This window comes from Lissotriton vulgaris, chromosome 2_1, assembly GCF_964263255.1.
Source record: "Lissotriton vulgaris chromosome 2_1, aLisVul1.2, whole genome shotgun sequence".
NCBI lineage: Eukaryota > Metazoa > Chordata > Amphibia > Caudata > Salamandridae > Lissotriton > Lissotriton vulgaris.
The window spans coordinates 205,156,601-205,169,396 of record NC_141687.1 but is presented as its reverse complement, the minus strand read 5'-3'; the positions used below and the strand labels follow the sequence as shown (position 1 = coordinate 205,169,396).

The 12,796-nt window shown below is 45.9% G+C and overlaps 1 protein-coding gene across 9 annotated transcripts in view; it reads left to right on the top strand.

Annotated features, from left to right (window-relative positions):
- The window catches only part of LOC147729834 (complement factor B-like), an 877,333-nt gene that overhangs the window by 129,073 nt on the left and 735,464 nt on the right, over positions 1-12,796 (top strand). For 8 of the 9 annotated variants that reach the window (XM_086954730.1, XM_086954734.1, XM_086954733.1 and 5 more), the window contains exon 3: positions 1,697-1,882. The exons of the other annotated variant lie outside the window; for it this stretch is intronic. In XM_086954730.1, coding sequence (XP_086810856.1) covers positions 1,697-1,882 — 186 coding nt within the window. The remainder of the gene's footprint in view (positions 1-1,696; positions 1,883-12,796) is intronic. 9 annotated transcript variants of the gene reach the window in all.

The following is a 12,796-nucleotide window of genomic DNA, read 5'->3' as shown; positions in this document are numbered from 1 at the left end:
TTGAGTATGAAATTTGTTAAATGTCTAAGGTTAGATTTCTCCATGATCAGTGTAGCGCCTCGGCGCTCCATCCACTAGTCACACAGCAGAATCAGGATATATTCCATAAACTCCATTGTGAATTAAATAATCTGTTTGAATCCATTGTAATCCTTTTTAATCCATGTTTTAGTCACAACTTTCTCTTTGCTGTCTCCAATCACATAAATGGCTGTATGTATCCCCATATTTTCAAATACTACAGATGTGCCTCAAGCCTTTTTCTGCAGCATTTGGGAATACATAATTAAATCTAGACACCTGTAATCTCAATGCATTTCGAGCTGGAGAGCCCTTCGTCAGGGGTGGCTATGAATTCAAATTTAAAACCACTATTAGTATTATATGACATTAGACAACATACCTAAACCGCGGTATCTTAACACATTCTTTAAACTATAATACTTGCTAGTTTAGTAAAAAAAAATAGTACATAAACACGTAACCCCACGGACATTCAAAACTCAAAACCTAGAACTCCAGCCAGTGTATGTCGATCTAAACCCACAAAGTGTGATGAATTCCCCAAAATAATCATAATAATGTGTACCTGCACATGCTAGAACAATGTTCCTTAGCAGTGAAATTGACACCTCTCCTCCTCGTCTCATCCCCGTGCGAGTACAAAAAACAACTAACTGCTGCGTTGTGACCGCAATTACACCCCCCCCCTGTGAACCTCCCTCTCTACCATTCACTTGATACTAATTGTCAGTTCAAAATGAAAACCTACTAAAAAATACAAGTCCCACTAACCATTCGTGTTCCTACTAAAAACACCCTGCCGTTTACTCCAACTCAAACCTGCACATTTAGTGTCCGATATGTTTATGAAAATGCATGTGCCAGATGTCCATTGTACATAAAATGTACATGGTATTATTAATGTTAAATCCATCCACGCAGGCTTTTTGGCAGTTTTAGAAATGCTGCCAGGAAGCCTGTGTGGAAGGATTTCTCTGCTAGGATCATTGTTGTAGCATACCCACGTGCAGGTTACAGCGCTGCAGTTGAAGTTGTGTTACAGACACACAGCCGCTCTGCAAGTTTGTTACCCACACAATAGGCACAATGCATGTGGGAAAAGGCATAATTCAGGATAACACTGATTCCTTCCACATACATAATAGATATACACCGCCACTTGCACTCTGCGTGGAGGCAGCAGGAGGGAAAGCTTCTCCTACACAGAACAGGCATTAGCAGAGCATGTTTACTTGCACACAATGACAATGTCTAAACACAGATGGCCAGCCAATCCAGCGTCTGGGTTCTCTAAGGAGAGGGCACCTGAAGACAGGGGCCCTGGCCAGTAATCTCCAGGGAATCTCTTAGCGTTCCTCCATTTGTATTTTGGGGTGTGATCTGATCTCTTTTTTGAGGGGGTGAGATTTTTGGCACTATACAATTAATATAATGCTGATGCATGTAATACTGCGCAAACGAGGCATGCATTGTATAATAAGCTTTAAAGCGCGTTGAGGCACAACATATTTCTGAGAAGTTCAGAAAACTAGATCCTCACTGATGTTTGTGGTATAATGTACACTTGTCTTTCAAACGTTTCAAAATTGGATGCTATGCAGGACTGCTATGTGTGATTCGTGGTGCAAAAGAATCATGTGACCAAGAAAGTCTTTCTGTTACCATGTCATAGCGGTGACCTGTCTGCGTCCATCAACATTTGATAATGGATTTTTCCATCCCAAAGAGCCTCATTACGAGGTGAATAGCACAATAAAGTTTGAATGTTACTCAGGCTATGAGCTGCTGGGCTCGGCTGTCCGGACCTGCCTGCCCAATGGCCACTGGAGTGGAAAGTTGACCATCTGTGAAAATCATGGTAAGAATACGTGCACTTTTATAACAACTAAGAATGTGGTTTAGTTATATATTAAAAAAAAAAATGTAAGCACATGATTCAACAGTATTGAAATGATATTGTATATAAAGGCATTAAGAGATTTTACAAGACTAACAATAATGTTATTCTCAACAGAGTTCATCAATCTTAAAACCTAATCATTAGAGCAAGATCCGCATGATCTGCTGAAACCTGACCTTCATGCAAGAGTGCCCATCTTAAAACCTAGATCACAAGATTCGATGGTTATTGTGGTGGGGAGGGCCCCCAGAATAGCATTGGTCCATATCCTAAGAGGGATCTACAATGGGGAATTGTCAATCCAGAGCATTCCGAAATACTACTAGGCCTCACAACTCATTGTGACTAACGACTGGGTCTTCTCTGACCGCTGGAACCGTGCGTACAGTGTAGATAGAGAGGCAATGGGCGGTGGGAGCTATGAAGCTTTCCTCGAAGGGGCGAAGAGGGACAGAGACATACCACAACATACAATGACGACAGTTGAGGTCTGGAGAGATGCTACAAGAATCCTAGTTTGGGCAGCGAGACTCACTGGAATGACACCACTGTGGTACAGCCAGTTGTTGTCCGAGGTGAGGGGGGGGGGCTCAGAGGTTTTAGGGGCTGCTTGGTATCGAACATCTAGGCAATTTCTGGAGAGACCAGGCTATTATCAAATTTGCAGATCTACGCTGAGAATACGAATTAGCAGACTGCGAACTCGTTCGATATTTGCAACTCTGCCATGCACTCTGATGCCATATACGAGAGGGCAAACAACTCACAGAGTCCTCCGCCCTAGAGGACCTTGTCTTTAAGGCAATTCCAAACAAGCTGTGTCAATGATCTATCACAAACTGATCAACAATGCTCCTGACCCACTTAAGTCTCCGAGGAAGGCATGGGAGGTGGATGTGGGTAACTTGGATGATGAAGACTAGACAGAGGCTTTCCAGAGCCCACGAGAGATGGCTATACACGCCCATTTCAGACTGATCCATCTGAAAATATTACACCAAACCTACTAATTACAGACACTACTGTATTGAATTGATAGAGTTGCTTTGTAGGAAGGGAAGTCTCTGGGAATGCCCGCACAAACAGGTGTTCTGGGTCAAAACAACTGAATTAATGTCTCAAGTCAAATGGGTGGAGGTGCCCTTGGATGCGAAATGGCTGTTCCTGGGGATTACTGGGGAAACCACATGGCCTAGATATACTGAGATCTGGTTGCGATTGGCGGTGGGATAGCTAAGAGGAACATCGCCAGGGCTTGGGGCGCTACAGCCCCCCTGAGGTTGTGGACTGGGAGGTGGACCTAAACTGATGCCAGGGGACAGAACAAGTAATATAAAAAGCCAGAGATAGTCCCTGCAAGTGGGAAAACGTGTGGGAGGCCTGGCGGGACTACAGGGTTTGGGATATGATGAGTGACGAGATAAGAGGATAATCAGAAAGGCTAGGGCAATCCCTGCATACCTATGGGTTGTAAACGCCATGTTTACATTGATGGATGTTTATTCTGTACTGTGCCAAACCTAAGGTCTACATATGGATAATATTCATACACTTACTCTGTGCTATGTGTTGTATGAAGCTTTTGCTTAATAATATTTCTTTTTGCAGAGAGTGCCCACCTTAAATTGTCCAAAGTGTCTCAATGTGATGTAATCTAAATTGAGTAAAATCAGTGTTAACATCCCAGTCAAGGTTGAATTACATATGTTCTGCCATATCAATAGATATCTTTTCTTTTTTTTTCTTCTTCTAAAATCTGTTTATTACATTTAGTGCAAATCATTTTGAAACAGTAAAATGCCATTAACTTTATACATAAATTTAGATAGCTTCAACACAATAGATTATTCTACCAGCAGATTGAATCAAAACATCCCAGTGTTTCCAGCGAGGGGAAAGCAATATATTTGGAAAGCCTCAACACAGTACTTTGTATACCAGCGTCCATTTACCTACAAAATATAAATGTTACCCATTCATGTTACAAGTTGTTACAAGTTGACCGTTCAAAAGCTAGGATGGGCCAGATTTTGTGGAACCACAGGGAAAGCACAGGGGTTTCCTTTTCCTACCAGTTGCCCTAGACACTGCAATACCATGTGTCACTGGCACTTAGCCATTTCTTTAACAGCCTCCTGATCCAGGCCCAGTAGCATTACCTCTTGGAAATTCGGAAATTTGTACCCCAACATTTCCCTAATGGTATTGGACACTTCCTCCTAGAAAGAACCAATCTCTGGACACCACCACCATATGTGCAGCAAAGCACTCATACCATTCCAGCATCTCAGTTTTGAATTAGAAAACATTAGGTGAAGGTGGAGGGGTGTATAGTACCACCCATACCAAAATTTGTAGCTCAGTTATGACCCTGCTATGAATGTGGATGAGTGTGTGTCCCTGGGGAGTCCTTTCTATTCCTTATTTGTGACCAGTCTACCCAGTATCCATTACTTTACCTTGTTGTGTTTCCAAGATTTTGGTGGTTTAAGTACCTAGTATAGGTTTGAAATAATGCCCCTGATGCCTATAGTTTAGGTAAGTGTGTCTCAAAAGTTGTCTTTTCCTAAAGGGCTGCCTAGCAGAAGATGCCAATGGGCACTGCTCCTGCACTGGGTTAAGCATTAATGGTGAAGAGACTAATTTGGGCCCCTCCAAGCCCACGGGCCAACCAAGATCAGCTGAGGTTTCAATAGCTCCCTCATTCCATCCTCCCTCCCTTGTGCTCTTACGACACCCAGGCCCTTTCCCACAGGCAAGACCCTCATCACACACAGGAATAGGAGTAGAAGAAAAAGAAGGAGGCACCAAAAACCAAGACTCCTCCCCACCAACGTTATCAGTTCAGTGTCTCCTTGGATGCTCAGAAGTTCATCGCTGCACTCGCTTCCTTGGGCAACATTGAGAGGCTGCAAAACACCTTGGGTAGCCCTATTTGTTTGTGGCTGTCTTACAGGCAGGTAGGTCAGGGTCACTTTTACCAAAGACGAGAGACCCAGTAGCTGCAGCTTGTGCGTGATGTAGATCGCTTTCATTCTTTTCCAAAAGTCTAGCCAAAAAGATATGTTCATCTGTATCTGGCATTCATCTTCCAACAATGCGAACAATAAGCCCACTACAGAAGCTTCCAGATTGGAGTCAGCAATGTCCTCTACCGGTCCTCTAATTCTTAGATGTTTCCAGCAGGAGTGTTAATCAAAGTCTTCAAGTTTCGCCAGTGTGTCCTACAATTGCTGGTTCATCAGAGCTCCTGGATCTTAGAACAAAGGTCGGTACCCAGTTGAGCCAGGCTTTTGTCTGTGTCCACTCTCAACCCAGCTTTAAGTTCTGTTTTAAAAATGCACAAGCTCTACAAGAGATCTGGCTTTGTCAAGGGCATGGTTGGGGTCTGTGTATCTGCAGCCTGCACAGCAGATTCTTGTTTACCTGATTTTACCAGTTCGGGTTGCGGGCCTTGCTTTGTTCAGATAGACCATAAGGCCACCTCCAGATGTCTTTTTTTGGGAAGATGGGGGGTCCCAGTTGGACCACCAGGCTCAGACAAGCCCTCCACAACAATCCTAAATATAACTCTACACCCTTCTGTACAGTGTTCCTGGAAGGCTGCCTTGTTTTTTAGCGCACTCTGGGGGCCTACATACCTAAAATTCAATATAGTCATTATAGGGGATCAGTAAAGCTGGTACATCTTCAATGCGAGACTCATTTGTTTGTTTGTTTGTTGTTTTACTTACTTCCACATAAGTACAGGTCCCAACCATGTCGTTCCCCGAACCATCATATTTTACATTTCTTTCAGTGGCAAAGCTTTGACCCTATTTTGCATTAAGATTTGGAGGATCGCCTCGAACCCAGACCTGCTCCAATACATTATCAATCAATCAATCAATCAATCAATCAATCAATCAATCAATCAATCAATCAAGATTTATAAAGTGTGGCAAATCACCCATGAGGGTCTCAAGGCGCTTTGGTGCTTCGCTGTGCTCTGTTAATTTAATCAGCCAGGAATTTCCTAAATTCGCATAGTGATGAGGAGCGCCTAAGATGCAGGGGAAAGTTGTTCAAGGCTTTGGCCACCAGGTGAGACAAGGAGCGCCTCCGCTGGATCGGCAGCTCTGGGGGCCATCTGCGAGGAAGAGGGAGGTAGATCACAGGTGTCTAGTTGGTTGGTGAAAGGTCATTTGTTGATGTATATCCTTTGTTGTGTAGGGCTTCGTAAGTGTGGGTTAACATCTTGAACTGGCATCTCTTCTGGATCGATGTGGAGTGACGTCGTTTGTGTCTGGGGAGGGCGAGGATGAGTCTCGCAGCTGAGTCTTATATTGTCTGTAGTCTCTTCGAGAGGCGTATAGGGGTTCCTACCTAGAGGGTGTTCCCATACTCCAGCATGCTGGTGACAAGGGCCTGAGTGGTGGTCCTTCTGGTGTTGATAGGGAGCCACCTCTTTGGATCCGGCCCTCAGTCTGGGAGCTCCGGCGTGTGAGGCCAGTCGACCCCGGTTGAGTAGCCTTTCCCCTCCCTCTTTGGATCCGGCCCTCAGTCTGGGAGCTCCGGCGAGTGAGGCCAGTCGACCCCAGCTGAGTAGCTTTTCCTCTCCCTCCTTGGATCCGGCTCTCAGCTTGGGAGCTCCGGCGATTGAAGCCAGTCGACCCCGGCTGAGTAGCTTTTCTCCTTACTCCTCGGATCCGGCTCTCAGTTTGGGAGCTCCGGCGATTGAGGCCAGTCGACCCCAGCTGAGCAGCTTTCCCCTTCCCTCTTTGGAGGAGTTTGGCAGCCTAGCCCTTACGATTTCATCCGGCTCGCCTCTTGATCCTCTTCCTCCAAAACTCTGGAAGGTGTTTAAAGAGGATCTTTTCCAGCCCTTGCATGCCATCTGTTGCCAGTCGTTTGAAACAGGGACTGTACCGGGCTGCTGGAAGAAGGCAGTGGTATCTCCGCTCTTAAAAAAACCTACGCTCGACTCTATGTGCCTTTCCAACTACCGGCCAATCTCCCTGCTTCCTTTTCCAGTCAAAATCATGGAAAAATTGGTTAGCCGCACTCTGTCCGGCTTCTTAGAAGGGAACACCTGGCTGGATGAAACGCAATTTGGTTTTCGCCCAGCTCATGGGACGGAATCCGCGTTGGTGACCGTGTTAGACAATCTGCGGGCGCGAGTCGACAGTGGTCGGGCAGCATTTTTGGTGCTGCTCGATATGTCGGCCGCGTTCGACACGGTCAGTCATCCTACCTTGATTTCGAGGCTGGAAGAATGCGGGGTCAAAGATAAGGCCAGGGACTGGTTAATCTCCTACTTGGACAGCTGTCAGCAACGGGTTTCGCTCCCTCCCTTCAGCTCAGAGGAGCGGAGAGTGGGACAAGGAGTACCTCAGGGCTCAGCCATCAGCCCTATACTCTTTAATATCTACCTCCGCCCTCTAGTCCAGCTCATTAAATCATTTGGGATCTTCGCATTTAATTATGCGGATGATACCCAGCTGGTCTTTTTTCTGGAGGGACAGGATGCAGTCCCATTGGAGACCTTCCACCGGTGCATGCAGGCTACAGCGGAATGGCTCCGTCTGAACTTGTTACAGTTCAATGGAACCAAGACAGAGGTCCTGTATTGTTCCAATGACCGAGTTCCCCGAGATCTCCCAGATAACTTTTGGCCCCCGTCCTTTTCAGAGACGGTGTCAGCCGCACAATCGGCGCGTAATCTGGGCGTCATTTTTGGGCCCAACCTGCAGCTGGATCTGCACGTAAATAAGACCACCTCAACGTGCATGATGTTGATCCGCATGCTGCGCAAGGTTTTACCCCTCCTACCTGAGCAAGCCAGACCAGAAGTAGTGCGAAGTACCATCCTAAGTCGACTTGACTATTGTAACGCACTACTTCTGGAGGCCCCGGTAACACTTCTGGGCAAGCTTCAAAGGGTGCAAAATATGGCTGCCAAACTCGCCCTTTCCCGCCCCTACCACAGCTCTTCTACAACAGCGCTACAGGAACTCCATTGGCTGCCGGTCCAGTTACGCGTTCGCTACAAAGCAGCGTGTATTGTGTTCAGGGCTATCCATGGCCTGGGCCCAATCCCTTTGCGGCGAATGTTTGCCTGGTACCTTCCATCTCGAGCTTTACGTTCCTCGTCATCCAGGCTACTTGTAGTTCCGCGCTTCCAGAGAGTGAGGATGGGTGGCCGCTCGTTTAGAGTAGCGGCGGCCAAACTCTGGAACTCCTTGCCAATAACCCTGAGAAGTCTTGAAGATCTTTTAGCCTTCAGAAAGGCGCTGAAAACTTACCTCTTTCCTAGGACAGGTTGAGCTACTGAATTTGTTGGATCATGGGTCAAAGCGCCAGGGTGCCCTTGGTGGTGACAGGTTTGCGCTATACAAGTATACCACAAATACAAAAAAAAATACAAATACCTAAAACTCTTTCGGAGCATGCATTGGGTGTGGCAGCAGGCAGATGAGACTGTGTTACCTGTTTATGAATAGATAACTTGCTATCCAATATGATGCTGAGGTTGTGGGCATGGTCTGTTATGCGGGGAACAGGCCTAGTTCAGCAGGCCACCAGGCATTGTTCCATGGCAAGGTGTTGTTTTCAAAGACTTCTGTATTGTCTGTGTTGAGCTTGGGGCAGTTGTCCTTCATCCAGTCAATGATGATTCTTCATAATTTGTGGAAGTTGGCTCTGCTGGTGGAGGAGTCTCCTGACAGCAAGATGATGTGCTGGGTGTCATTGGCGTAGAAGATGATGTTAAGACTGTGCAATCCTGTTGTATTGGCAATGGGGGGTTATGTACATGTCGAAGAGGATGGAGCTGAGGGAGGCTCCTTGTGGAACACCACAGATGATCTCCTTGGGTTCTGAGGCAAACGGTGGGAGGCGGATTCTCTGGGTCCTTCTGGTGACGTGTGAGGTGATCCATTTAAGGGTGTCTCCTTGGATTCCGATGTGGTGGAGTCTGTTGATCAGGCTGTGGTGGGAGACAGTGTCAAAAGTGGCAACAGGCCCAGGAGGTTGAGGGCTGCTGTTTCACTGCGGTCCAAGAGGGCCTTGATGTCGTCGGTGGCTGCGATATGGGTTGTCTCAGTGCTGTGGTTGGCTCGGAATCTGGATTGGGAGGGGTCCAGGAGGTTGTTGTGTTCTAGGTGTTTGGTGAGTGGCTGGCTGATTGGCTTTTCGAGAACCTTCACCGGAAAGGGGAGCAGGGCGGTGGGCCGGTAGTTCTTCGGTTCTGCTGGGTTGGCAGATGGTTTCTTTAGGAGGGGTCATCATTGTCATATCTCCCACTTGGCAGGCCAAGTAGTGCTAACCCCCACCCTAATAGTCCTAAAGTATGGGGCACAGGACCAAATAGGGCCTCCCTGCAGGGCGCAAACGTATCCTGTAATCCAACTAATGAGGCATGCCAATAGCTAGGACCGAGAGTGAAGTAGTCCCAATACGAACTTTGATGCTCCCTGGATGGAGCAGTAACTTTCAGTCAACTGATTAAGCTCAGTAGCAGGTATTAACCATTCTTGTAAGAATGACATATACGGGGTGTTGTTTCAAAGCTTTATGTTAAGAATCAATAGGCAGATTACAGAAAACATGCCATAGGTACTCAGCAGCAAAGTATACAAATCATAGGTACAAAGAACTCAGTACAGTTCTAAGTGAGCTCTGGCATAGGTTCGCCTTCTAACGGTGGGGGAAAGGGGTCTCTAAACATAGAAATCTACTTGTCCTTTTATAGGACTTTAGACAAAGGTATTCATACATTGTACATGGTTCTCAGGATGTGCCCCAACAGGGAACGGGCAATAAGAAACATTTTGGTACAGAATAAATTTGAAGTTTCTGTCATGCTAGTACTACATTGGGTCTGCAGACATTCTCACAGTTAATTCACGCAATTCAAGTGACACATTGTATAGCAATAGCCTGGGACAGTTGGAATGTTGTTGATTAGGTACAGGAAGAGGAAACGTATTTGGGAACATTCTCTGTTATTAGTGTGAGTCTTGCAATTCTTTATTTAGACCGAGAATACCAACAACAGTTAACATTGTTGCTGAGGTGCAAGATGGAGGACAATTGTAAACACACCCTCGGTTAGTGTAAGCCCAATTTTTGAAGTGTTTAACATGCAGAGAAAACAGCTCTGGCAGAACCATCAATAAATAGCCTCCTGGACCAGGGGCCCACATCCACCCGGTCGCTAGGCGCTACTCATCTTATGCTCTTCAAACAGTTGCAACCTCAAAATGCCTCTCACTGTCAGTCTGGTGTCCCAAAAACGCCTCCTGAAAGTCCTTGAAAGCTAGACTGTGGCACACCGTTTTGTTGTAACAGAGGCTCGCCGTGGCTGAAGTCCCTCTCCACTGCTGTCCCGGCCGGGCCTCAAAACTGGCCCTCCTCCCCAGATGTGCAGCATCATAGTGCTCTCCCGTGTGATGCAGGGGCCTCCTATCTACAGTAATCTGGCATCAATATTTGTTGAGGCGGAGCCACGGCATAGCTATTTTACTAATACGCCATCATGACCACACCCTCCGAACAGTTCTTGTAAGAGACAGTACTGTGTGTATTACTTCTTCTCAGATTGAGACATAGAATTACATTTATGAAAAGGTTAATCAACAGTTTACGATAATATTAGGGGTTATCACATAAAAAAGCAGTACTTTACTGTAGTTGAAGCAGCCACAAATTAAAAAATACTAAGGGGCATATTATCAAGGACAGGCGATACATTATCGCCGCTTTTATCGGCAGGAAACTGCCGATAAAGCGGCGATAATGGCCTTGATAATATGCTCTATGAATTCCAATCGAAGCCCATGTTAGATGTGTTCACATTTAACATGGGCTTCGATTTGCCACCATGGATTTTCTCTAAACCACTTGCAATCAAAAATATTCATACCCAGCTTCGCTCCAAGACCCTACAACCCCACCCAATCACCAGGAACCCCCCCAAAGCAGGCCCCCGAAAACACGAAAGTGAGCTACAGAATTTGCGATTTTTCGGTAATTTCGCGAGATTCGCGAAAAAACAAAAAACAGCAAATTTCGCACACATAACAGATGTTTGGCCCAAGCTTGAGGCAGTGCCATGCAGACGGTCAAGGCAGGCACCACTGAGTGAAGCAACCTGATGTAACATACCTAGGCTCTTTGTCATACAGACAAAGCATATCTAATTGTATGCAGCAAGCCACATAGCCCCAATTTTACATGAACTGCTGTCTGGAGTGGACTCTGCCTGGCATAACAACAACAGTACACTGCCTCACACTCAACCACTACATACCACGAATTGACAGACATGTAGTTCTGCTGTAGTAGTTGTTGTAGACTGGTTTACCTGTTTGCCACTCACGAATTGGCCATAGTTCTTCCGTAAACCGACGCTGATGATCCATCCATCCCAGTGAGTGACTGTAAAGAAATAAGATATATTATTTAATCAATCATCATGGTATATTGGCAAGTGAGTCCGCTCCAAGGACATTTTGCATATTGTGAAATGCAATGTAGTGGCCCCTGAATTTGAAGTACAATTTGAATTAAACAAGGTAAAAAAAACAGAGTTGTTGACATGAGTTACAATTACTGTGTAAAAGATTAAATAATAACTAAGTCAAGACATATGAATCATCATTTCATGCACAAAAAACAAACAGCAATTGGTTTCATCAGAGCCAGACAGCCATTGCCGTCCACTGCATGCAACCTGTTATACTTTTTGTCCGCATCTTCTTCGGAAAGTGAGGGCCCACAGGGCAGCCTCTCCTGTCAATATCAGAAGTAACTCTGTCAGCATTCAGCAAGCATGTAGTCAGTCAGTAATTTCAGTCCCACTTGAGGGGACTCGTCGTAATCCATCCATCTGCCTTGAGGGAAATGGATAGGGGGAGTCTGGAGGAGGAGTATAAAGGAGCATGATTGAGTTGTGAACTTGTGAACCTCAGGAATGCAGACTGCGGCACCTTCAAATCAATAAGGAATATAAGATGAAGACAGTGCTGCTGATGGTGATTAGGTGATTAGAGGTTTGGTGTGGTAAAAGTTGCAAAACAAAGAAAGACATACAGGAATAAAAGTGAATAAGGACGAAAAAAGGAAGTCATTTTCAGGGCTCGGTGTCAGGGAAGTAGAGCTCGTCCTCAACTCCATGAATTGAGACGGGAGTAGGTCAGGTAACAGAGAAGAACTTCCGTTACCTAAGTCGGTGTCCTCTTCTTCCTGCGTGCATTCACGTACTTTGGAATCTGGTGGTATGAAGTGCTGATTCATCTTGATCAGTGTTAACCTCTCCACATTTTTGGGTGAGAGGCGGGTTCTTTTTGAAGTTACAATGGCACCAGCAGCACTGAAAACACGTTCAGGAGACACGCTTGCGAGTGGGCAAGACAAATAATTTACAGCCAGGTTGGTGATCAGTGGCCATAGAGCCATTTTCCTGTACCAATACAGCAATGGTTTCCTATTAAGAAAGACCTCTGTTGGGTCATGCAGATAGGCCTGCAACATCGACTCAAGGTTCTCCATGGTTGCTCCAGTTTGCGTACCATCTATGGCCTTTGCAGCACTTGAACAAGCAAACCCTTGATGAGTTAGCCAATCCGCTTCCGACAATATTACAGCTGGGCCTGGTGCAGGTGAGGATGATGATACGGTTGCTGCTGGTGTTGTTAACGGCTGTGAGGGAAAGTGACTCCCTTCGCCCATAGATTCAGAAGTGGAACTTGACGCCGGATAGCCTGCTGATTCAGTTGGACTTCTGCCGGCTCCTTGAATTTTCTGCCGATCTTTTTCGAACCGAGTGGCTGACACAGCTAGCCAATGTTTGTACTTTGAAACATCTGCTTCATCAAAAGGAATGAATGC